This window comes from Aquarana catesbeiana, linkage group LG09, assembly GCF_042186555.1.
Source record: "Aquarana catesbeiana isolate 2022-GZ linkage group LG09, ASM4218655v1, whole genome shotgun sequence".
Taxonomy (NCBI): Eukaryota; Metazoa; Chordata; class Amphibia; order Anura; family Ranidae; genus Aquarana; species Aquarana catesbeiana.
The window spans coordinates 59,454,719-59,481,832 of NC_133332.1; the positions used below are offsets into that span (position 1 = coordinate 59,454,719).

Below are 27,114 nucleotides of genomic sequence, written 5' to 3' on the forward strand. Positions count from 1 at the left end.
GAGCCGATCAGCTTGATGTCTGTAGGCACCCGCTGATCGTTTGTTACAGAGGCAGTCTGCCTATGTAAACAAGGCAGATTGCCGTTCTGCAAGTGGAGAAGACATGGATCCTGTGTTCTTGCAAAGCATGGACAAGGATCCATGTCTTCCCTTAATAAAAGCAAGTTCAAGGCACTGTATATGGTCTGGTTATCTCTAGAATACAGAGAAAGGTATTCCACCATCTGCCTTTACAGAATGACCTATTCCTTCATAAACCTAGTACTCAGTTGATTGGAGGAAGATTGGATATACTGTTGCTATACAAGTATAAGGAATGGGACCAAACTATGTAAGAAACTCTTACAAGTGTAAGATATGGAAACCATGAGCATGACTAGCAATAGTTAAATCACATTCAACTGGACCTTTTCTGTAAATGTTGAAGAAGTTTGCAGCTTACAAACTACTTCTTCAGTTTCAGTGAGTGTCAGGAAGTTACCCCAACATGTATATACACACCATAAGACAACCTTAAAGTGACTCTAAAGGCCTTTTTTTTGCAGCTCGTTTTCCACAGAGTGGCCCCGAACTTGCTCTTCTGGTGTCCCCCGGCGGCTCTCGCGGTTCCGCCCCACATCTGATAACCCCCTTGGAGAAGCACTTCCCCGAGGGGTTACCATGCAGGCACACTCCAGGGTCCAGCATTTGCGTCTATAGACACAGAATGCCGGACTCGGCCCTGCCCCCTGGTGCCCGCATCATTGGATTTGATTGACAGCAGCGGGAGCCAATGGCTGCGCTGCTATCAATCTATCCAATCAAGAGTTGGGAGCCCGTGGAGAGAAAGACAGCGCGTCCCTGCCGACTGACTGAAGGGGTTCAGGTAATTAAAAGGGGGGGGCTAGGGGGCCGGTGACTGCCAGGTGTTTTTTCACCTTAATGCATAGAATGCATTAAGGTGAAAAAACACAAACCTTTACAACCCCTTTAATGTATTTGTTGGTGTCAGGTAATGCCAGAATTTCTTTCTTAAAACACAAGCTATTTACATGTCTTTCTTTTGTTCTATCCTTTTTAGCGTTATTATGGAAGTGATGGTATGAGAATACCTGCTCTTTTGGGAACCCCTATGACCTCTATTAAGTATAGACTTGGACTTGGAAATAGAAATGACTGGGGAATGGAATGTGAGGGACTGCCAACATCCTATATTGTAAACATGGAAAGCATGCAACTAGTGCATGAGGAGCCGCCCCCCTTGGACTTTTTAGGCAGAAGAAGGTATATAGATATATAAATATATAAAAGGCAGCTATGTGCCACTTTTATTGAATACAAAACACTAAATATTGCCAAAAGACAACAATCATTAAAAAATATGTATACAAAGTACACCAATGACTAGGGATGAGCTTCGAGTTCGAGTCGAACTCATGTTCGACTCGAACATTGGCTGTTCGCAAGTTCGCCGAACAGCGAACAATTTGGGGTGTTCGCGGCAAATTCGAATGCCGCAGAACACCCTTTAAAAGTCTATGGGAGAAATCAAAAGTGCTAATTTTAAAGGCTAATATGCAAGTTATTGTCATAAAAAGTGTTTGGGGACCCGGGTCCTGCCCCAGGGGACATGGATCAATGCAAAAAAAAGTTTTAAAAACGGACGTTTTTTCAGGAGCAGTGATTTTAATAATGCTTTAAGTCAAACAATAAAAGTGTAATATCCCTTTAAATTTCGTAGCTGGGGGGTGTCTATAGTATGCCTGTAAAGGGGCGCATGTTTCCCATGTTTAGAACAGTCTGACAGCAAAATGACATTTCGAAGGAAAAATTCCATTTAAAACTACCCACGGCTATTGCATTGCCGACAATACACATAGAAGTTCATTGATAAAAACGGCATGGGAATTCAACACAGGGAAACCCCGAACCAAAATTTAAAAAAAAATGACGTGGGAGTCCCCCTAAATTCCATACCAGGCCCTTCAGGTCTGGTATGGATATTAAGGGGAACCCCGGCCAAAATTTAAAAAAAAATGATGTGGGGTTCCCCCTAAATTCCATACCAGACCCTTCAGGTCTGGTATGGATTTTAAGGGGAACCCCGCGCCAAAAAAAAAAACGGCGTGGGGTCCCCCCAAAAATCCATACCAGACCCTTATCCGAGCACGCAACCTGGCAGGCTGCAGGAAAAGAGGGGGGGACGAGAGTGCCCCCCCCTCCTGAACCGTACCAGGCCACATGCCCTCAACATTGGGAGGGTGCTTTGGGGTAGCCCCCCAAAACACCTTGTCCCCATGTTGATGAGGACAAGGGCCTCATCCCCACAACCCTGGCCGGTGGTTGTGGGGGTCTGCGGGCGGGGGGCTTATCGGAATCTGGAAGCCCCCTTTAACAAGGGAACCCCCAGATCCCACCCCCCCCCTGTGTGAAATGGTAAGGGGGTACTTACCCCTACCATTTCACTAAAAAACTGTCAAAAATGTTAAAAATGACAAGAGACAGTTTTTGACAATTCCTTTATTTAAATGCTTCTTCTTTCTTCTATCTTCCTTCTTCTTCTTCTGGTTCTTCTGGCTCTTCTGGTTCTTCCTCCGGCGTTCTCGTCCAGCATCTCCTCCGCGGCGTCTTCTATCTTCTTCTCCTCGGGCCACTCCGCACCCATGGCATGGGGGGAGGCTCCCGCTCTTCTCTTCATCTTCTTCTTCATCCTCTTCTCTTCTTCCTTCTTCTCTTCTTCATTTTCTTCTCCGGGCCGCTCCGCATCCATGCTGGCATGGAGGGAGGCTCCCGCTGTGTGACGGCATCTCCTCGTCTGACGGTTCTTAAATAACGGGGGGCGGGGCCACCCGGTGACCCTGCCCCCTCTGACGCACGGGACATGACGGGACTTCCCTGTGGCATTCCCCGTGACGTCACAGGGAAGTCCCGTCAAGTCACCATGCGTCAGAGGGGGGGCGGGGTCACCGGGTTGCCCCGCCCCCCGTTATTTAAGAACTGTCAGACGAGGAGACTCCGTCTCACAGCGGGAGCCTCCCTCCATGCCAGCATGGGTGCGGAGCGGCCCGGAGAAGAAAATGAAGAAGAGAAGAAGGAAGAAGAGAAGAGGATGAAGAAGAAGATGAAGAGAAGAGCGGGAGCCTCCCCCCATGCCATGGGTGCGGAGCGGCCCGAGGAGAAGAAGATAGAAAACGCCGCGGAGGAGATGCTGGATGAGAACGCCGGAGGAAGAACCAGAAGAGCCAGAAGAACCAGCAGAAGAAGAAGATGAAGGAAGAGGGAAGAAAGAAGAAGCATTTAAATAAAGGAATTGTCAAAAACTGTCTCTTGTCATTTTTAACATTTTTGACAGTTTTTTAGTGAAATGGTAGGGGTAAGTACCCCCTTACCATTTCACACAGGGGGGGGCTGGGATCTGGGGGTCCCCTTGTTAAAGGGGGCTTCCAGATTCCGATAAGCCCCCTGCCCGCAGACCCCCACAACCACCAGCCAGGGTTGTGGGGATGAGGCCCTTGTCCTCATCAACATGGGGACAAGGTGTTTTGGGGGGCTACCCCAAAGCACCCTCCCAATGTTGAGGGCATGTGGCCTGGAACGGTTCAGGAGGGGGGGGCAGCACTCTCGTCCCCCCCTCTTTTCCTGCGGCCTGCCAGGTTGCGTGCTCGGATAAGGGTCTGGTATGGATTTTTGGGGGGACCCCACACCATTTTTTTTTTTGGCGCGGGGTTCCCCTTAAAATCCATACCAGACCTGAAGGGTCTGGTATGGAATTTAGGGGGAACCCCACGTCATTTTTTTTTTTAATTTTGGCCGGGGTTCCCCTTAATATCCATACCAGACCTGAAGGGCCTGGTATGGAATTTAGGGGGACCCCCACGTCATTTTTTTTTTAATTTTGGTTCGGGGTTTCCCTGTGTTGAATTCCTATGCTGTTTTTATCAATGAACTTCTATGTGTATTGTCGGCAATGCAATAGCCGTGGGTAGTTTTAAATGGAATTTTTCCTTCGAAATGTCATTTTGCTGTCAGACTGTTCTAAACACGGGAAACATGCGCCCCTTTACAGGCATACTATAGACACCCCCCAGGTACGAAATTTAAAGGGATATTACACTTTTATTGTTTGACTTTAAGCATTATTAAAATCACTGCATTGATCCATGTCCCCTGGGGCAGGACCCGGGTCCTCAAACACTTTTTATGACAATAACTTGCATATAAGCCTTTAAAATTAGCACTTTTGATTATTCATGTTCGTGTCCCATAGATTTTAACAGTGTTCGGGTATTCGAGCGAACTTTTTTCCTGTTCGCATGTTCTGGTGCGAACCGAACAGGGGGGTGTTCGGCTCATCCCTACCAATGACATTCATAATACATGAAAATGCATATATATATCGAATTATATCAAACCTAAGGCTAATAGTCAAGGTGCTGCCAAAATTAAACTGAGGTCAGTCCATGGATATAGCATGCATCCTGACATGTTTCGGAAATCCTTATTGGTACATATTTTCCTTCATCAGAGGAGATTGGCTTGGGGTGAATTTGTCTGCAACACAAATATAACACATAATATGTGTGCAGTGTTATGTAACAGCAGTTAACATCATAAAAATGTTTTGTATATTATTTTGAGTCAAAATACTTACATATGAATTTCATGAAGACAACATACAAAAAGGATAAAATGACATGTACACCACGTTGGTTGGAGAAAACTCAGAGAAGGACCGGGTGATGTGCAGCTGCGCAGACAGGAGGCAACCAAGTGCTTAGCACATGCAAGAGACTCCCTGGTATATACCCAGCAGAGCACATTTATCTGAAAAGTCATAGAGAAAAGACCTCAGATTTAGTTGTAGCAATTAAATATAATATTATGATGTTAATGAAAACATCATACTATGATCACTCAGCAAAGCAGGCATAGTATATCCTGAATTGCTTGGTCAGAAATAGAGTAAGTATTACCTTTAACAGCAGATGGAAAAATATGGTGCAGACAGTCAGGCAGCAGTCCTCAGACGAGACAACGCTGGATGTGAGCATGCACCTTACAATGTACCCCATCGTACGCCAACCTGTACCTGGGGGAGTGGGAACATTCACTGCTTACCTACGACTTGCTATCGGTGTATATGGGCCATGTTAGTGCATGGTACTGGTACATCGATGACGTGTTCGTCATCTGGGATGGACCTGATGACCTTTTGCATGAATTCATGGCATGTTTTAATACAAATTACTTTAACCTAAGTTTTACTATGACTCACAGCACAACCGAGATCACATTCTTGGATGTGCTTATCAAAAAACAACCAAATGGCAGTTTATTCAGTGAACTGTATCGAAAACCTGCAGCAGGGAACTCATTACTTCATGCATCCAGCTTTCACCCCAAACCTTTATTGGCATCAATCCCATACAGTCAATACTCGAGGGCACGTCGCAATTGCTCAGATGATGCCAGCTTCCAAAAAGCACTCTGAGAGACAGGCTTTTGGAAAGGGGATACATCAATACTTGTCTAAAAAAAGCATATCAGAGAACTATTGGTCTATCCCATCATGTCCTACTAAATGTCGATAAACAATCTCCTAAGAAAAATGATACAACTAGGATTATTACTACCTATTTGACACAACATAAACAGATGAATCCTTAAAGTGGAGGTCTGCCCCTTGTCTCTGGGACTTGTGTGTCTCCCAGGAGACAGCGGGGGGGGGGACGGGAAGTGGCGTAGACCCCTGCGGGAGTCTATGCCCGGAAATGGGTGCAAATGCCTGTATTATACAGGTATCTGCACCCCCCTGAGAGGTGCCAAATGTGACACCGGTGGGGGCGAGGGTTCCGAAAAGCGGAAGTTCCATTTTTGTGTGGAACTCCGCTTTAATAAGTACTGGCATTTACTAACCATGGATTCATTACTTGCCCCTTTTGTTCCTAATCTGCCAGCCCTTTCCTACAGGAGAGCAACTTCTGTAGGTGACAGACTAGTAGATAGTGAATATAAATCATATAAGGGTGATATATGCAAAACTCTGGGAACGTTGGCATGTGGTGGATGTTCATACTGTCAGCACATGGATAAATGTATCAATATTGATTTTTGGAAACGTATATATATCCACATCTATCCACCATACTTAAATGAAACCCTGATGTACCCATTGGTCGCCATATGGCACTAGTCCATCCCGAATCCATTCCGAAATAAATTTTTTGGCACTTGATCGAGTACATTTTCACTCGAGGGGAGGCGACTTTAAGAAGCACCTCCAATGTGAATTGAGATGGATATTCAACTTACAGCCTACTTTATTTCCAGGCCTCAATGAGGCTTTCAACTTCAGGTCCTTTCTCCCTGGCTTTGTTTCAGGGGGCTGTGAATTGAATCTATAAAAATTTATTTTCTCGCTGCTGTATTTTTGATATTTTTTCTTTTTGAATTATTCATTGTTTATACTTTTTGAGCCATGCTCTCATCTCTTGTCCATATTGGTCCAAACTTAGATGGCGATACTTGAGGGCTATTCAACTAAATTCCAAGGGGTTACAGGCATTCAATCCTCTGCTAATATAACTCTTCTCTTTTCCTTGCTCCCCTCTTTTTTTGATTGTGTAAATTTTATATAATCATAACATATCTGTGAGAAGATGTACCGTCATTGATACAGTGGGGACGGAAAGTATTCAGACCCCCTTAAATTTTTCACTCTTTGTTATATTGCAGCCATTTGCTAAAATCATTTAAGTTCATTTTTTTCCCTCATTAATGTACACACAGCACCCCATATTGACAGAAAAACACAGAATTGTTGACATTTTTGCAGATTTATTAAAAAAGAAAAACTGAAATATCACATGGTACTAAGTATTCAGACCCTTTGCTGTGACACTCATATATTTAACTCAGGTGCTGTCCATTTCTTCTGATTATCCTTGAGATTGTTCTACACCTTCATTTGAGTCCAGCTGTGTTTGATTATACTGATTGAACTTGATTAGGAAAGCCACACACCTGTCTATATAAGACCTTACAGCTCACAGTGCATGTCAGAGCAAATGAGAATCATGAGGTCAAATGAACTGCCTGAAGAGCTCAGAGACAGAAATGTGACAAGGCACAGATCTGGCCAAGGTTACAAAAAAATTTCTGCTGCACTTAAGGTTCCTAAGAGCACAGTGGCCTCCATAATCCTTAAATGGAAGACGTTTGGGATGACCAGAACCCTTCCTAGAGCTGGCCGTCTGGCCAATCTAAGGGGGATAAGAGCCTTGGTGAGAGAGGTAAAGAAGAACCCAAATATCACTGTTAGGGATGAGCTTCGAGTTCGAGTCGAACTCATGTTCGACTCGAACATTGGCTGTTCGCAAGTTCGCCGAACAGCGAACAATTTGGGGTGCTCGCGGCAAATTCGAATGCTGCGGAACACCCTTTAAAAGTCTATGGGAAAAATCAAAAGTGCTAATTTTAAAGGCTAATATGCAAGTTATTGTCATAAAAAGTGTTTGGGGACCTGGGTCCTGCCCCAGGGGACATGGATCAATGCAAAAAAAAGTTTTAAAAACGGACGTTTTTTCAGGAGCAGTGATTTTAATAATGGTTAAAGTCAATCAATAAAAGTGTAATATCCCTTTAAATTTCGTACCTGGGGGGTGTCTATAGTATGCCTGTAAAGGGGCGCATGTTTCCTGTGTTTAGAACAGTCTGACAGCAAAATGACATTTTGAAGGAAAAAACTCATTTAAAACTACCCGCGGCTATTGCATTGCCGACAATACACATAGAAGTTCATTGATAAAAACGGCATGGGAATTCCCCAAAGGGGAACCCCGAACCAAAATTTAAAAAAAAAAATGACGTGGGAGTCCCCCTAAATTCCATACCAGGCCCTTCAGGTCTGATATGGATATTAAGGGGAACCCCGGCCAAAATTTAAAAAAAAATGACGTGGGGTTCCCCCTAAATTCCATACCAGACCCTTCAGGTCTGGTATGGATTTTAAGGGGAACCCCGCGCCAAAAAAAAAAAAAAAAAACGGCGTGGGGTCCCCCCAAAAATCCATACCAGACCCTTATCCGAGCACGCAACCTGGCAGGCCGCAGGAAAAGAGGGGGGGACGAGAGTGCGGCCCCCCCTCCCTCCTGAACCGTACCAGGCCACATGCCCTCAACATTGGGAGGGTGCTTTGGGGTAGCCCCCAAAACACCTTGTCCCCATGTTGATGAGGACAAGGGCCTCATCCCCACAACCCTGGCCGGTGGTTGTGGGGGTCTGCGGGCGGGGGGCTTATCGGAATCTGGAAGCCCCCTTTAACAAGGTGACCCCCAGATCCCAGCCCCCCCCTGTGTGAAATGGTAAGGGGGTACTTATACCCCTACCATTTCACGAAAAAAGTGTCAAAAATGTTAAAAATGACAAGAGACAGTTTTTGACAATTCCTTTATTTAAATGCTTCTTCTTTCTTCTATCTTCCTTCATCTTCTGGTTCTTCTGGTTCTTCTGGCTCTTCTGGTTCTTCCTCCGGCGTTCTCGTCCAGCATCTCCTCCGCGGCGTCTTCTATCTTCTTCTCCTCGGGCCGCTCCGCACCCATGGCATGGGGGGGAGGCTCCCGCTCTTCTCTTCTTCTTTTCTTCTCTTCTTCTCTTCTTCATTTTCTTCTCCGGGCCGCTCCGCAATCCATGCTGGCATGGAGGGAGGCTCCCGCTGTGTGACGGTGCTCCTCGTCTGACAGTTCCTAAATAACGGGGGCGGGGCCACCCGGTGACCCCGCCCCCCTCTGACGCACGGGACATGACGGGACTTCCCTGTGGCATTCCCCGTGACGTCACAGGGAAGTCCCGTCAAGTCACCGTGCGTCAGAGTGGGGCGGGGTCACCGGGTTATTTAACCCCCGTTATTTAAGAACTGTCAGACGAGGAGCGCCGTCACACAGCGGGAGCCTCCCTCCATGCCAACATGGATTGCGGAGCGGCCCGGAGAAGAAAATGAAGAAGAGAAGAAGAGAAGAAGAAGAGAAGAGCGGGAGCCTCCCCCCCATGCCATGGGTGCGGAGCGGCCCGAGGAGAAGAAGATAGAAGACGCCGCGGAGGAGATGCTGGACGAGAACGCCGGAGGAAGAACCAGAAGATGAAGGAAGATAGAAGAAAGAAGAAGCATTTAAATAAAGGAATTGTCAAAAACTGTCTCTTGTCATTTTTAACATTTTTGACACTTTTTTCGTGAAATGGTAGGGGTACCTATGTACCCCCTTACCATTTCACACAGGGGGGGGGCCGGGATCTGGGGGTCACCTTGTTAAAGGGGGCTTCCAGATTCCGATAAGCCCCCCGCCCGCAGACCCCCACAACCACCGGCCAGGGTTGTGGGGATGAGGCCCTTGTCCTCATCAACATGGGGACAAGGTGTTTTTGGGGGCTACCCCAAAGCACCCTCCCAATGTTGAGGGCATGTGGCCTGGTACGGTTCAGGAGGGAGGGGGGGCCGCACTCTCGTCCCCCCCTCTTTTCCTGCGGCCTGCCAGGTTGCGTGCTCGGATAAGGGTCTGGTATGGATTTTTGGGGAGACCCCACGCCGTTTTTTTTTTTTTTTTTGGCGCGGGGTTCCCCTTAAAATCCATACCAGACCTGAAGGGTCTGGTATGGAATTTAGGGGGAACCCCACGTCATTTTTTTTTTTTTAATTTTGGCCAGGGTTCCCCTTAATATCCATACCAGACCTGAAGGGCCTGGTATGGAATTTAGGAGGACTCCCACGTCATTTTTTTTTTTTAATTTTGGTTCGGGGTTCACCTTTGGGGAATTCTCATGCCGTTTTTATCAATGAACTTCTATGTGTATTGTCGGCAATGCAATAGCCGCGGGTAGTTTTAAATGAGTTTTTTCCTTCAAAATGTCATTTTGCTGTCAGACTGATCTAAACACAGGAAACATGCGCCCCTTTACAAGCATACTATAGACACCCCCCAGGTACGAAATTTAAAGGGATATTACACTTTTATTGTTTGACTTTAAGCATTATTAAAATCACTGCTCCTGAAAAAACGGCCGTTTTTAAAACTTTTTTTTTGCATTGATCCATGTCCCCTGGGGCAGGACCCAGGTCCCCAAACACTTTTTTATGACAATAACTTGCATATAAGCCTTTAAAATTAGCACTTTTGTTTATTCATGTTCGTGTCCCATAGACTTTAACGGTGTTCGCGTGTTCGAACGAACTTTTTTCCTGTTCGCATGTTCCGGTGCGAACCGAACAGGGGGGTGTTCGGCTCATCCCTAATCACTGTGGCTGAGCTCCAGAGATGCAGTCGGGAGTTTGGAGAAAGTTGTAGAAAGTCAACCATCACTGCAGGCCTCCACCAGTCGGGGCTTTATGGCAGAGTGGCCCAACGGAAGCCTCTCCTTAGTGCAAGACACATGAAAGCCCGAATGGCGTTTGCTAAAAAACACCTGAAGGACTCCAAGATGGTGAGAAATAAGATTCTCTGGTCTGATGAGACCAAGATAGAACTTTTTGGCCTTAATTCTAAGCGGTATGTGAGGAGAAAACCAGGCACTGCTCATCACCTGTCCAATACAGTCCTAACAGTGAAGCATGGTGGTGGCAGCATCATGCTGTGGGGGTGTTTTTCAGCTGCAGGGACATAACGACTGGTTGCAATCGAGGGAAAGATGAATGTGGCCAAGTACAGGGATATCCTGGATGAAAACCTTCTCCAGAGTGCTCAGTACCTCAGACTGGGCCGAAGGTTTACCTTCCAACAAGACAATGGCCCTAAGCACACAGCTAAAATAACGAAGGAGTGGCTTCACAACAACTCCGTGACTGTTCTTGAATGGCCCAGCCAGAGCCCTGACTTAAACCCAATTGAGCATCTCTGGAGAGACCTAAAAATGGCTGTCCACCAACGTTTACCATCCAACCTGACAGAACTGGAGAGGATCTGCAAAGAGGAATGGTAGAGGATCCCCAAATCCAGGTGTGAAAAACTTGTTGCATCTTTCCCAAAAAGACTCATGGCTGTATTAGATCAAAAGGATGCTTCTACTTTAAAAAGTTTAAGGCGCCACAATTTATGAAAGTATGGCAAGCTTGGTTCCATCATCCAGAAGCGGCCAAAGACCTATAACCTTGGCTTATCATACCTGCAGGAATTGTTAGGTATCCTAACTGTTTATACTGAATAAAGTGGTATCTGAATGCAATGTTGGTAACTGTAATTTCTATTACATTCCCCTTTTTCTGTTTTTACTTTATGTTATAAATTTATGTTGTTTTTAGTTTAGCCTCCTTTTGTTGACAATAAAACGCATATCTTTATATATCACATTACCTTAACAGGTAACCAGAGCATTTTGGTATCTGTATCCTGTAATCGGCCTATCCTAATCACTGTATGATCCCATTAGGGGTGAGAGGGAAATGCAAGCAACCACCACCCGGGGATACAGAACTATAAATAGTTCATGACAGGTTATATTTTCCTAAATGTCATCTGCACACATATTGGTACATAACCTTACTGTTAGTAATCTATATGGTCTTGCATGTAGAAATATATATATATATGATTTCTGCTGTTATCAAATGTATTTATATGTAAAACCCAATAAAAATATTTGAAAGAAAAGGGTGCTTCTACTAAATACCGAGCAAAGGGTCTGAATACTTAGGACCATGTGATATTTCAGTTTTTTTTTTTTAATAAATCTGCAAAAATGTCAACAATTCTGTATTTTTCTGTCAATATGGGGTGCTGTGTGTACATTAATGAGGAAAAAAAAGAACTTAAATGATTTTAGCAAATGGCTGCAATATAATAAAGAGTGAAAAATTTAAGGGGGTCTGAATACTTTCCGTCCCCACTGTATATGGAGCTATGGGTGTGAATCTCAATGTAATGAGTATACTTTGACTATTTGAATAGACTATACATATATCGTTAATTACTGCCATTTGTATAATCTTGTGGATATTTGTATATACACCTTGCATTCATTTTGGTTTATTCCATTGCTTATTTTTCTTTTACTTTCCACTCTTCTCTTTTTTGTATATATATATTTTTGTGCTGTATTTATTTGTGCCTTTGTGAACATGTTGGCTGTCATCACTCTACTTGGCCACTAGATGGTGCTTTGCACGTGGCCGGGTCTGCACCGTACTTCGCACATGTCAGCGGGTAGGCTTCTCCTGTGCATGGCTTATGAGGTATGGAGGTCCTTGTGACCCCAACCTATGCCTTTGTGCAGGATCGAGCTCTTGTATGTCCCCATCTAGTTGCAATGCATCGCACTGATGGGGACCTCTTCTATGGCTATGCCGCACGCCCTTGCTTTAGGGAGACACTCTGAGTTCCTATCTCAGCTGCTTCTTTTTGCAGCTGATCATATTGGAACTACTAGCAACACATTACTAGTTTGCCTGATTGGCTTCCACACAGCCTTATACAACCCCTGGCAAAAATTATGGACTCAACAGTCCCTGAAGATGTTCCTTCAGTTGTTTATTGTTGTAGAAAAAAAGCAGATCACAGACATGGCCAAAAACTAAAGGCATTTCAAATGGCAACTTTCTGGCTTTAAGAAACACTAAAAAAAAATCAAGAAAAATAATTGTGGTGGCCAGTAACAGTTAGATTTATAGAACAAGCACAGGGAATAAATTATGGAATCACTCAATTCTGAGTAAAAAATTATGGAATCACCCTGTAAATTTTCATTACAAACACTAACACCTGCATCAGATTAAATCTGCTTGTTAGTATGTAGGTAAAGAGGAGTGATCACACCTTTAACCTCCCTGGCAGTATGATTATTTCGGATTTTAGGTGCTAAAAGCGGTACAATTATTTTGCATGGAAATTTGGCGTTTTATATTGTAGGTCTGTAATTCTTAACAATAACACACTTAAATCTGTCCAAACAAGAGTCTAGTAGATATCCCGGGTATGATAAAGTTTGAAACACAAAAACATAAATTTTAATATAATAAATAAAAATAAATAATTAAAAAAATAAAATAAAAAATAATAATAAAATAAATTTCCCCACGATTCACTATCGCTCAATGCTGCAAGTGTTCTAATTTACTATCGCTGTTTTCTAGCTGGTCTAAAGCCACTTTTGACGTAAAGGGACACTTTTTGGTTGCTATGGACAATCTCCAGTTTCCAGGTAGAAAGAACAGTATATGTAATAAAAAAACTGCATGCAGGGCATGGGCCAAAGCACTGGGGACAAAAGGGATGTGAAATCATTTCATACAGTACTGTAATCTGTAAGATTACAGTACTGTATGTGTTATGATTTTTACTTTTTTTGAATTTGCCGCCAGGCTCCGCCCCCATGCGTCGCGACGCTCGCAGGGAACGGAGCCTGGCACAGAGAGGCTTCGGGCAGAGGACGGAGCACATGGACACTGCGGGGGACTTCGCAGGAACCCGGGGACAAGGTAAGTGTACCGCTCCAGGATCCTGCAATGTAATCCCGAGTGTGGCTCGGGGTTACCGCTAATGGTGCTGAAATTTAACCCCAAGCCACACTCGGGAAAACCGCCAGGGAGGCTATGGAGTTTGATAATCCTTTCCTTTTTTTTCAATTGACATCTCTGGTGTTGGAGCCATGCTTCATGTCAGTCTACTTGTTGCAACAGCTCTCCAAGGTGTGATCACTCCTTTTTACCTACATACTAACAAGCAGATTTAATCTGATGCAGGTGTTAGTGTTTGTAATGAAAATTTACAGGGTGATTCCATAATTTTTTCCTCAGAATTGAGTGATTCCATAATTTATTCCCTGTGCTTGTTTTATAAATCTAACTGTTACTGGCCACCACAATTATTTTTCTTGATTTTTTTAGTGTTTCTTAAAGCCAGAAAGTTGCCATTTGAAATGCCTTTAGTTTTTGGCCATGTCTGTGATTAGCTTTTTTTTCTACAACAATAAACAACTGAAGGAACATCCTCAGGGACTGGTGATTCCATAATTTTTGCCAGAGGTTGTACTATTTAAGGTGCATGCTCACATCCAGCGTTCTCTCAGTCTGAGGACTGCTGCTTGACTGTCTGTACCATATTTTTCCATCTGCTGTTAAAGGTAATACTCTATTTCTGACCAAGCAATTCAGGATATACTATGCCTGCTTTGCTGAGTGATCATAGTATGATGTTTTCATTAACATCATAATATTATATTTAATTGCTACAACTAAATCTGAGGTCTTTTCTCTATGACTTTTCAGATAAATGTGCTCTGCTGGGTATATACCAGGGAGTCTCTTGTATGTGCTAAGCACTTGGTTGCCTCCTGTCTGCGCAGCTGCACATCGCCAGGTCCTTGTTTGAGTTTTCTCCAACCAATGTGGTGTACATGTCATTTTATCCTTTTTGTATGTTGTCTTCATGAAATCCATATGTAAGTATTTTGACTCAAAATAATATACAAAACATTTATATGATGTTAACTGCTGTTACATAGCACTGCACACATATTATGTGTTATATTTGTGTTGCAGACAAAGTCACCCCAAGCCAATCTCCTCTGATGAAGGAAAATATGTACCAATAAAGATTTCCAAAACATGTCGGGATGCATGCTATATCCATGGACTGACCTCAGTTTAACTTTGGCAGTACCTTGACTATTAGCCTTGGGTTTAATATAAGTCAATATATATGCATATTCATGTATTATGAATTTCATTGGTGTACTTTGTATACATATTTTTTAATGATTGTTGTCTTTTGGCAAGATTTACTGTTTTGTATTCAATAAAAGTGGCACATGGTTGCCTTTTATATATTTCTATATCTATATACCTTCTTCTGCCAAGGGGGGCAGCTCCTCATGCACTAGTTGCATGCTTTCCATGTTTTTAATTATAGACTTGATTGAACTTCAAAAAGCTTAGAAGCCAGCAATAATTATTTTACATTTATAGCTTACTTTCAGTCCAGATTTACAATATAGAGACACACGGATATTGTGTTTACCTGCCCAGCTAATGAATTTACTATTTCAAAGGCTTCTTTCAGCAAAGCAAGAAGACCAAGAAACTTCTTGTCTTCATAATCAAAACGTTCACCAAATACGATGGAGCATATCACGTTGGATACCGCCAGAGTCAAGAGGTATGTGGGATCAATAGATGAACCTGGAAGGAGATTGAAACATTCTCAGATTGAATGAGTAATATTATGGTACATTTTTATTAGGGTGGATTAGAAGAAAAAAAACTGCTGGACGAATGTCACAATCATTTGATCAGCTGTCTTGAACTCTGACTTCTGTTTTTTTTATTTTGCTTAATACATTGATTTCTTATGATCATCAGTTGCATCAAGTGGCCATAATGCAATATCTTCCTGATTGGACATTTCAGGAAACATAACACATTATGGGAAATAGGGAATAGGGGGAAATAGGGAATCAACGTAAAAAAAAATAATATTTGTTCAGAATTTATGATGGTTGGGTGAATGCTTGTGGCATTTGTTCAGCATATTTTTATAAATAGACCCCTAAGTGTTGTTAAGTTAGCTGGACAATGTCCAAAAACAAACCAAGGCTAAATTATGTATATGGAAGTTGATAGTCTACAGGGTAGATAATTACAGTCACTAATGTTACATTCAGTCACTCCTATAAAATATATCTGAGTTAATTGTGGGAGGAATTTCCAGCTTAAGGCCTCATTCACACTAGCAAACAGAGCTGTTAGCTATTACGTGCCGGAAACCCAGCTGGAGTTCCCAGCGATTATCTGCAGGCGAAAGCCCCATTGAAAGCAATGGGAGGCTGGCATTTCCTGCAGCTAATTAAGGTTAATGAGATCTGGAAAGCCCTGGGTCTCCTGTTGTCTACTAGTCTGAAGGGTCTTTCACCCATCCCACTGCTGCCACCAATGTAACGGAAAGTCCCACACTACGCTTAAGTGCTTCCGTCATTATACAGCTTCCTCTAGTCTGAACATAGATATCAGATATTATAGCCGCATATTGCAACCAAGAACTAGGCAGGACTCGTTTGGCTGCTGAACTGAAAACTTTTATTGAACAAACTTACACAGAATATATACACCACAGGAGGACATCCCCCCCCCCGATCATATTACCCTAAAAATACAAACTGTAACCAAGAATATAATTACAACAACCTAACATATACTATAAACATTACAATAATTAGCCACCTGGACACCCAGAGAGCTCATTCCAGGTCAGACTTCCCGACCCCAGGCTCACAAAGTACAATACACGTTATTACAAGTATAAACACATCCCCCAATAGTTTGCTAGGAGACAATAGGTTTGTTAATTAACACAATTAACAGTGGGTGAAAGACCCTTCAGACTAGTAGACAACAGGAGACCCAGGGCTTTTTCAGATCTCATTAACCAACATTCCTTTCACATACACCTTTCTACTGAGTCCCAAGCTGGCAGAGACCATCATGGCATCCTTAAAAATGTCCATATGTGTTACATAACCGAACATCTTCCTGAATGCTTGTAGCGCCCTCAAATCCCAGGGCCCATATCGGTAGACAATAGGCTAGCATTCAGTCCCCTCCAAAAGCCTCTGTCCCGGGTGAGTCTATCACACGCTCCATGATCAATCGATCCTAAGCTGATGATATAACATGGAACCCCTCCCTCCATATTCAAAACAAAATAAGCCATCAGAAGTGTAGAGAAGAACCCTTGCTCTCTGTGTGGAAGCAGTGGTCTCACTGCAGGTGTCTAACGCCCCAGATGAATCAAATCTAGAGTTCTCCAATCAGCTTTGCTGAGTGGAGAGTTTTAGCTGTGACTCAGCAGGGAGCATGTCAGCCCTCTGTAGAGATATCACTGCTTGAACACAGAGAGCAAGAGCCCTTCTCTGTACTATGCTGGCAGGGTAAAGGCTCTTCTACTTGGGTTGTAGCTGCCTCCTTCCTAAAGGAAAGTCTATATATAAACCCACCTGCTTTTTTTCTAAACTCCTCTCCAAGACATTGAGACTCTTCCAGAATCCGCTCTTCAACACTTCTCTTCCCCATCCCGAAATTCCTCAGCGTGGTGAGAGAGAAGCGACGTAGCTGTTTCCAGCGCTCCCCGTTACTCAGACTCACTCCTGTTAATGGAATCACACATCATTTAAGAATTCCTGAAATTAATGTTTCAAGTTTTATCTGTTATGATGACATCGCCTCAAACCTCGTGGACTGTTACATACCATAACCCTTAAAAAATAATTCAGCTGCAGGTGCTTTTCCTCTATCACTGAAGACATCTGCATTGTCTACCAGAGCCTCCTTCACAGCATCGCATCCATGTAGGACAACAACTCTCATGTTCCCTAGATAGACAGTAAATACATCTCCATGGATCTTCGCAAGCTATGACAAAATCAGCAGAAGAAAATTTGTACTTTATATCGTTGTATAGATGGCTCTGTAAAACGTTTCAATCAGAGATAGGGAGTGCAAAAGCAATCATTTTATATAAATAGCACAGAAGTATTTTTAAAGCTTTCATGACCAGAGCTCATTGAAGCTTAGACATACAGAGCAGATTTAGAGAGATGACACAGTTATGTACATTCTGGTGATTGTGCAATCCTTGGCTGTGTTCACTAATATGTGACACAGATCTTCCTCCTGCTATGGCCTCTCAATTTGTGACTTGCTATAAAGTTACAACATTCCAGTCTGATCACTGGATGAAAAAAGATTGAGAAAATGCTTCCTATTGTCTACAGCAGACTGTTGATATCATCACATCCTAGGCAAAATCACTTAAATGTGACTGATTTTATAAATACAATCCCAAATTGCTGTGTAAAGTATACATGTTTTTATTCACAATAGAAAACAGAAAACATATCAAATGTTTAATATGAGAAAATGCACCATTTTACAACAAAAATAAGGTAATTTTGAATTTCATGGCAGCAACACGTCTCCAAAAAGTTGGGGCAGGGCCATGTTTAGACACGTGCGGTTCGTTTCATCCCGAATTGAAATTCGGACAATATTTTCCTTATTTGGAAATTTGATTGTATCCGAATTTCCGAATTCAACAGTAACAAATTTGAACTCATTTGAATCAAACATTAACGAATGAAACAAAATTTGGTAGTTTTCATTCGGATGTTTGAAGCATCCGAATAAAAATTAATGATTTGATTTCATTCGATAATAGCTGATTGTTAAGGAGCAGGATAGCCTTTCGGCCGCCGTGTCCTTACCAACCATGACTCATCTGCTGTCAGTGGGATTCCATTCTGCTGACAGCAGATGAGTTATGGTTGTTAGGGACGCCGCGGCCGGCTTGAGGGCCAGCTTCTTAACCACTTGCCGACCGCCGCACGACGATGTACGTTGGCAGAATGGCACGGGCAGGCATAAGGGCTTACCTGTACGTCCCTGCCTGCCCACGGGCGGGGGGTCCGAACGGACCCCCCCCCCGGGGCCTGTGGCGGTCGGATTCGTTACACGATCGATCCATGCTGAGGGGGAGGCCATCTATTCATGGCCACCCCCTCGCGATCGCTCCTGATGAATCGTTCCTGATGAAACCTTCCTCTGCCTCTGTAATTAAACAGCGGCAGAGGAAGTGATGTCATCTCTCCTCGTGTCGGTCTTTTCGTTCCGGCGCCGAGGAGAGAAGACATCCAAGTAAGTTTGCACCAACACTACACATACAGTAGAACACGCAGGCACACTAATCATCCCCCCAATCACCCCCGATCACCCCCCTGCACCCCCTGTCAGAGTGACACCAATAGCAGTTTTTTTTTTTTTTTACTGATTATTGCATTGGTGTCATTTGTGACAGTTATAAGTGGTAGGGCAGTTAGTGGTAGCCCCCTTTAGGTCTAGGGTACCCCCCTAACCCCTCCTAATAAAGGTTAAACCCCGTGATCACACCCCTGTCGCCAGTGTCACTAAGCAATCATTTTCTGATCACTGTATTAGTGTCACAGGTGACGCCAGTTAAACAGGTAAGTATTTAGGTTTGCCATCAGCTTTTTATAGCGTCAGGTACCCCCATATACTACCTAATAAAGGTTTTAACCCCTGATTGCCCCCTAGTTAACCAGTGATCACCATATAACTGTTACGGGTGACGCTGGTTAGTTAGTTTGTGTCTTTTATAGTGTTAGGGCACTCGCCGTTTATTACCTAATAAAGGTTTAACCCCCTGATCGTGATATAAGTTAAGTTTTAGGATCAGATAGGGTCTGCGTTGCCCCAGGCAGCGTCAGGTTAGTGCCAGTACCGCTAACACCCACGCACGCACCATACACCTCCCTTAGTGGTATAGTATCTGAACAGATCAATATCTGATCTGATCAGATCTATACTAGTGTCCCCAGCAGTTTAGGGTTCCCAAAAACACAGTGTTAGTGGGATCAGCCCAGATACCTTCTAGCACCTGGGTTTTGCCCCTCCGCCCAGCCCAGCAGCCCAGCCCACCCCAACCCACCCAAGTGCAGTATCGATCGATCACTGTCACTTACAAAACACTAAACACATAACTGCAGCGTTCGCAGAGTCGGGCCTGATCCCTGTGATCGCTAACAGTTTTTTTGGTAGCGTTTTGATACAGTCAGGAGCTTTTTTACCTGTGAGTCTCACTAGTGTACTACTAAATTTAGAGCTCAAAATGGGAAATGGAAGGTACACTAGTGAAGAGGTCTACACGTTTCTGAGCATGACAGATAGTGAAGAGGAAGTCACTCATCTGTCAGATTCAGGCTCAGAATACGAACCTGTAGACAGCAGCAGCTCCATGACAGATAGCTCTGATGACGGAGTTGTGGTCCCTGCCAAGGTCAGGCATACCAGACCCCGATCTTCTTCTTCTGCTGTTGAGGTGCAAGAACCGCAGGGCTCTCGTATGGAGCAGAGAAATACTAGTGCCGCTATTCTTAAAGGCCCGTACACACGATCGGACTTTTTGACAACAAACATGCAAATTAGCTGTTTTTGAGCAATATCCGACCATGTGTACGCTCCATCGGACAAACTTTTTCTGTTTTCATCTGACTTTTGTTTCCTGTGCGAATGGACAAACTTTCCGGCAACAAAAGTCCGATGGAGCAAAGTCCGATCGTGCGTACACAAAGCCGTCAGACTTTTGTACAAACTACAGTACTACAGTACATTTTCCTACTGCGGCGAGCGCGAGAGGGAATTCCCCTCTGGGAGCATACCAGGTCCTTAGGTCTGGTATGGATTGTAAGGGGAACCCCCTACACCGAAAAAACGGCGTGGGGGTCCCCCCCCAAAAAAATCCATACCAGACCCTTATCTGAGCACGCAGCCTGGCCGGTCAAGGGAGGGAACGAGCGAGCGCCCCTCCCTCCTGAGCCGCACCAGGCCGCATGCCCTCAACATGGGGGGTTGGTGCTTTGGGGGAGGGGGGCGCCCTGCAGCCCCCCTCCCCCAAAGCACCTTGTCCCCATGTTGATGAGAGAGGGAGAAGAGGCCAGAGAGAGCGGAGAAGAACCGGACACGGGAGAAGATGCCGGAGGGACCCCCGAAGTCGGAAGAAGACCCCCGGAGTGGGAAGAAGACCCGCGGAGCTACCTAATAAATTACTTTAAAAACCTGTGTAGTGTGTTTTTTTATTGACACTTTTTTCCCTAGGTGAATGGGTAGGGGTACGATGTACCCCATACTCATTCACATAGGGTGGGGGGCCGGGATCTGGGGGCCCCCTTATTAAAGGGGGCTCCCGGATTCCGATAAGCCCCCCGCACGCAGACCCCTACAAACAACGGCCAGGGTTGTCGGGAAGTGGCCCTTGTCCTCATCAACATGGGGACAAGGTGCTTTGGGGTGGGGGGGCCGCTGAGTTCCCCCCTCCCTCAAAGCACCCCCCCCATGTTGAGGGCATGCGGCCTGGTACAGCTCAGGGGGGGGCACTCGCTCATCCCCACCCCCTTTACTGACCGGCCGGGCTGCATGCTCGGGTAAGGGTCTGGAATGGATTTGGGGGGGACCCCTACGCCTTTTTTTGTCGTAGGGGTTCCCCTTAAAGGGGGGTTCCAGCCAGAAAAAAGAAAATTTAAAAGTCAGCAGCTACAAACACTGTAGCTGCTGACTTTAAATAAGTACACTTACCTGTCCTGGGTGCCTGCGATGTCGGCCACCCGAGGCTGACCCGTCCCTCGGCTCTCGGGTCCCGGCACCGCCATCCTAACTAAGGGAAACAGGCAGTGGAACTTTGAGGCACGGCGCTCTGTGAATGGCCCTGTGGTTTTCTGGGAACATATACAGTTCCCAGAAGGCAACGGGGCCGCTCACCGAGGAGCAGGACACACCGCGGAATAGGAAGAAGCAGATTAGGAAGACTGCCTAGCAACAAGGGTTTCAGGTAAGTTAATTTTTTTTCCACATGTTTTTTTTTACATTTTTAGGATTTTTGATGCATTTTTTTTTTTTTGGGTGACCCTCCACTTTAAGATCCATACCAGACCCAAGGGCCTGGTATGCCCCTGGAGGGGATCCCATGCCGTTTTTTCTTTTAAAATTTGGCGTGGAGTTCCCCCTCAAGATTCATACCAAACACAGTGCCTGGTGTAGGATCCCCGCACTAGTGTGAACCCGGCTTGCAAGGTGTCAATCTCGCCGATAAAAGCGGCGAGAGTGACACAATATCAGACAACAATACAGAAGTTGACCAAAGGGTGGTGGTAAAGAGCTGAAAAACCACATGATTTGGTGAAAGTTGGCTGGAAAAGTCTTGCCGTCTGTATGCAATACAAACTTATGGCCAACGCCCTTTGTACAAAAATCCAAGGGAAAGTTTGTACAAAGTCCTATCATGTGTATGGGGCTTTACTCTCTAAGATCTAAGATCTTCACCTTTGTAGTTGCAAAATGTTCTTCCAGCTCTTCCTTGTTAGTACTTGTTAGTACCACTTACAGTCAGGTCCATAAATATTGGGACACTGACACAATTCTAATCTTTTTGGCTTTTGTCTCCTTTACCACTGGTTGTAAAAAAAAATCAAGATATTCTCCCAGTCTAGCTCCCACCGAATTGATCCCATTCACAATAGGTCTCCCTGGAGGATTCTCTTTATCTTTATGGACCTTTGGAAGTATATACAGTCAGGTCCATAAATATTGGGACATCAACACAATTCTAATCTTTTTGGCTCTATACACCACCACAATGGATTTGAAATGAAACGAACAAGATGTGCTTTAACTGCAGGCTTTCAGCTTTAATTTAAGGGTATTTACATCCAAATCAGGTGAACGGTGTAGGAATTACAACAGTTTGTATATGTGCCTCCCACTTTTTAAGGGACCAAAAGTAATGGGACAGATTAACAATCATCCATCAAACTTTCACTTTTTAATACTTGGTTGCAAATCTTTTGTAGTCAATTACAGCCTGAAGTCTGGAATGCATAGACATCACCAGATGCTGGGTTTCATCCCTGGTGATGCTCTGTCAGGCCTCTACTGCAACTGTCTTCAGTTCCTGCTTGTTTTTGGGGAATTTTCCCTTCAGTTTTGTCTTCAGCAAGTGAAATGCATGCTCAATCGGATTCAGACAGTTAAGTGAATTTATTTCTATGCCCTGTAGGATGAAAGCACTGGTTCGATTAAAGTAAGGTTGTCCTCACCTTTAAGAATGATCGAGGCAGCTCTTTGACGTTCAGCTGTAGAATGTTCCCAAGCAGAGGAAGAGGAGTGGGCCCCGGAGGTAGGTCCTTCCATTTGCTGTTATTATTCCACATCCGGAGGAATATGAGAAAGGCGATGCAGACAGCCAAGATGAGTGTCCCAACTCCACCAAACTCCATTGTCCCCGAAGAGTGGAGTCACTGACACTGAAAAACATGACAAAGTTATAAAGGGGTTAAATCGGTTGTAAAAAACGAAGCCCTCCAGCAATGCGATGTAATTGCTGGAGACAGCATCCATCTTTACCCGATCTTTCTTCTGGGTCCGCAGACTCCGCTGTGTGACAGGCTGGGGCCACGATGACGTCACGCCTGCACATGCGCAGGGGAGCCATCATTCACGGCACACATATCTGAAGGAACGGCACGGGTGGCCGTTCCTTCAGAGCGCATGCATCAATGACGTCATCAGCTACATGTAATCTAAATATCTCCTAAAGGTTTAGGAGATATTTACAGTACCTATAGGTAAGCCTTATTATAGGCTTACCTGTAGGTAAAAATTATGCACAGGAGTTTACTTCCTCTCTAAAACACTGACCTTTTCATAGAGGTGCTTAGCAACCAAATATCTTTTGGCAATAAAAACTTATGAAAATACTAGCTGCTTTGCTGTCAAGCTTAAGTGGAAAAATAGTGCAGAAAAACGTAAATCAAATTGGTATTGCTACCTTAAAGTATTCATATTAATGTAAATATTCTAGTTCCTGTGAAGGTGGCTTCTACATCCCAGATGATCTTCACGGCCTCCTTGGCTTGTAGTGTAGTATGAAAAAAAAGTAAATTGAAGTGCGACATCACTGCGCCTAGCAGTAAGAAGGGTCACTGGTTCGAATCCATGACACTACCTGCCTGGAGTTTGCATGTTCTTCCTGTGTCTGCGTGGGTTTCCTCCGGGTACTCCGGTTTCCTCCCACACTCCAAAGACATGCTGGTAGGTTAATTGGATCCTGTCTAAAATTGTCCTTAGTATGTATGAATGTGAGTTAGGGACCTTAGATTGTAAGCTCCTTGAGGGTAGGGACTGATGTGAATGTACAATGTATATGTAAAGCACTGCGTATATTGACGGCGCTATATAAGTAACTGAAATAAATAAAATATATAAAGTAATATTTGTTCCTTTTACATGTTTTGTTGTCAAGCTGGTCTATTAGCTCCATTCCTTTTGAGTCACTGTTAATGGACAAGAGCCTAGCTCAGAAGTTGTGTCCTGACTGGCTGTAACATGACAACGAAAGCACAACTGCGGCAGGAGGCAGCAAGGGGACAAAAGGGTGGGTCTTTAAATGAAGCTCATTATGACAAAATGAATGTATTGGTGGAAAATGAGATTGTTTGATAAAACATAAAAACATGTTTAATAACATTGAGTCAAATATACACAAGGAAATGCATCCATAACATGGTGCCAATTTCAATTAGATATGAGCTAGTAATCGCATGTTTACAAACAAGGATATTCATGATAATATTGAGGGGTCCACCGTAATTCAAGGTTAGGTATATAAGTTAAAATGATAGCATCTGCACAATCAATAGTCCTTCGAACCCTATCAAGGTAAAAAGTATTAGGGAACACATATCATGGTAGACGTGCAGCTGATGGACACAGTGTCAAGTAGCTTGACGTGTTTTTGCGGCTTATAGCCGCTCTTCAGGAGCAGACATATGTGGTATCTGCAATAAGTGAATGAACTGGCTAAGTAAATTGGTTATGTAAAGGTAGGGGAGGATGGATAGATGTCCTCCCAACCAAAACCATTCTAGCAAGATAACTCACAGTTGTGTGTACACTAGGAGGGGGGATGTCAAATGCCATAGGCCACCCGAGGACATTGGTGCCAGGAGCCTAGAGGGTATGCCCGAGGGCGGAGCCCATCACAAGCAACAGCCCAGGCGGATCCAGGCTACCCGAGCAACCCTGGTGAAAATGTGGGAAAAATGAGGTATGGTTATGTCAGTGGTGTGAGGTTATATTAATAAATATAGCCTCACACCACTGACATAACCACCAGCCAAAATAAAATGTACGTAACACTGCGCTAACCCAGTGAACAATGGTGAAGCTGCTACATACAAATGTGACCAATATTCAAAACGTGTAATAATTAAATGTAGCGCTAATAGTGGACAAACTAGAGAGTGATGAAACAATCAGTAGAAGTAACCTACTGAAACAATAAAATAGGTAGATGTGGTTCGGTGATAGAATAAAATTACAATTAAACCAAAAATAAAATTATAGTCCCATAATAAATTATATGTAGTGAGTCCGACATGAGTGACAAGTCTTCAGGTCTGTATTTCATCAGCATACAATCTGGAACAGGAAATAGATGCAATACGCTTACCAGAAATGGTGGATTCAGATGCTGGTGACACCACATCAAACAGGCTTAGAGATCCCAGACGGAAGTAATCATCCAAGGAACCCCGGATCTCAAGGGGAATCCCTCCTCTGTTCTACCGATCCAGACTGCCAATCCAGAGAGGCCGAGGGTGAAGATGGAATGTCCAAACCTCATAGAAATCCCGGAGGTATATAGAAGCTCGAAAAAATGTATAAAATGCACCAATGGTGCAGATCAAATGGTATGTTTATTGGGTAAAATCAAAAACCCAAACAATGAAAATAGCGTAAAACAACAAAAAAGGTGAAAAAACGCCCTGCCACAATTCTCCTATCTCAGTGCTTAGGAATATTAAGTATATGAAGATGGAAGTAAACAGCAGTGATTATACCAGATGTCAATATTTACAAAAATGAGATGTCACAGCAGCCACTTAACAAAGAAAAAAATGTATAAACAGATGTATAAATAATCACCCTAAACATGAACTATTTACACATCAAAAGCGGCACTATACTCAGTCATGAGCTAAGACTAAAACAATGTCTCTGTTTGAAACGCAAGCAGAACGATTGCAGTAAAATCACATGAAGTAGACTTGGTATGAAGTCTCCAGCTGGATATACCTGGTATGTGTAGCATATCTGGTACGTGCACCTTTCACCTTATGTTATAACACCACGTGCTGCACACACCCCCGCAAGGGGTTCACACTCACCAAAACCAAAAGGTTAATGAGCCTTGAGTCGTATCCTAAATCCGATCGATCTGGAGGTCTTCCCAGGTAGGCGGTTAGAATCAATCAGTAATATCCACATGTGGGAAAAAGACTCCACATAGTCCAGTACCGTTTGATAATTTATTAAAAAGTCGAACAAACAAACAAACTAAATAAAATCAATGGATCAATGGATGCAGGGCGGTTCCAAAGTTATCCCTATAGCTTTCAGTTAGTTGGAAACATACAGGATACCACTGGTAAATCTTCCCGGGAACTCAGGAGCGGAGTGCAAACTGGACGGAAGATTGGAGACTGTTAAAGAAATTTGTAAGTTCTGTATATAATTGTATTCTATTTTTATGTATTGCGCACTGCCCTCACTGTGCACACAGCACTAATAATGTTTTCAGTACATGTTTGCATTCTTTCGAGTCCTGATTAGAATTGTTCTGCCTATGTAACGCCCCTTGTTACCATAAACGTACAATTGTAATATTAATGTGATGGATAAAAGTGTCCCTCGTGCTACTAGGAGTAATAGGTGAATGTGGCTAGTGAAATAAATCAAGTGATAAAATGTGTATATAATGCAGCAAAACCTAAAAGTATATCACACAACACAAAAACATGTAAAATCTGTATAAAGTGATCTTGCGCAAAAATAAATATCACTATAAAAACACTGTGATTAATTACCCAACATATAAACATATACAAAAATTAAGCAGAAAAAATAAAATTATATCTCCACATGAAATCAAATAATCTTGAATATAAATATAAATGTGCAAAAGTGCAATAAAGTGTGCAAAATGTTCCTGAGTCACGTAAACAAAATATCACCAAAAAGAAAAGCCCGGAGCAAAGCAAATGAAATGACATAGGCGGAGGGCTTACATGACTGGGGAAACAGGGTAATAGTATCAGGAGAGGGAGTGTATCAGGTTGGTGCTGGGGGGAGGGGTTGGAGAGGAGATAAAAGGGAGGCCCCTCCCTATGAGTCATCACAGTTTTGGGAAAAGTTCAGCAGAAGCATGTCAGAAGTGGAGCAGCTCTTGGCCCAGCTCAGGGAGGAAGCAGCGTTTCAGGGTCTCCTGTTGGATGCAGGACACTTTGGGGCTTATTCTAACACGAACAGCAGCAGGTGACATTACAGGGGGGAGGTAGGGCAATCGGGCGTGTAGGCCCAGGCCGCTGGAGCGATTTTCTCAACGGACTGTCACTCTAGGCCACAGCGTCAGTCGGGGGGTACCCTGTCAGGGACTCCCGACGGGACCCCCGGCCTAGTGGGCAGCAGCACGGGATGAGGGGAGTCCTGTGCGGTCTCCCCTCCAGCACAGGAGGTCACCAGGAGGACAGTCT

General features: G+C 43.9%; 1 protein-coding gene across 2 annotated transcripts in view; it reads right to left on the minus strand.

Annotated features, from left to right (window-relative positions):
* Positions 1–27,114, minus strand: part of LOC141107697 (cytochrome P450 2C8-like) — an 81,818-nt gene that overhangs the window by 38,932 nt on the left and 15,772 nt on the right. For both annotated transcript variants that reach the window (XM_073598612.1, XM_073598611.1), the window contains exons 2-5: positions 22,618–22,824; positions 17,203–17,365; positions 16,951–17,100; positions 14,979–15,139 (exon numbers count right to left, since the gene is read on the minus strand). In XM_073598612.1, coding sequence (XP_073454713.1) covers positions 14,979–15,139; positions 16,951–17,100; positions 17,203–17,365; positions 22,618–22,797 — 654 coding nt within the window. In that variant the 5' untranslated portion in view covers positions 22,798–22,824. The remainder of the gene's footprint in view (positions 1–14,978; positions 15,140–16,950; positions 17,101–17,202; positions 17,366–22,617; positions 22,825–27,114) is intronic.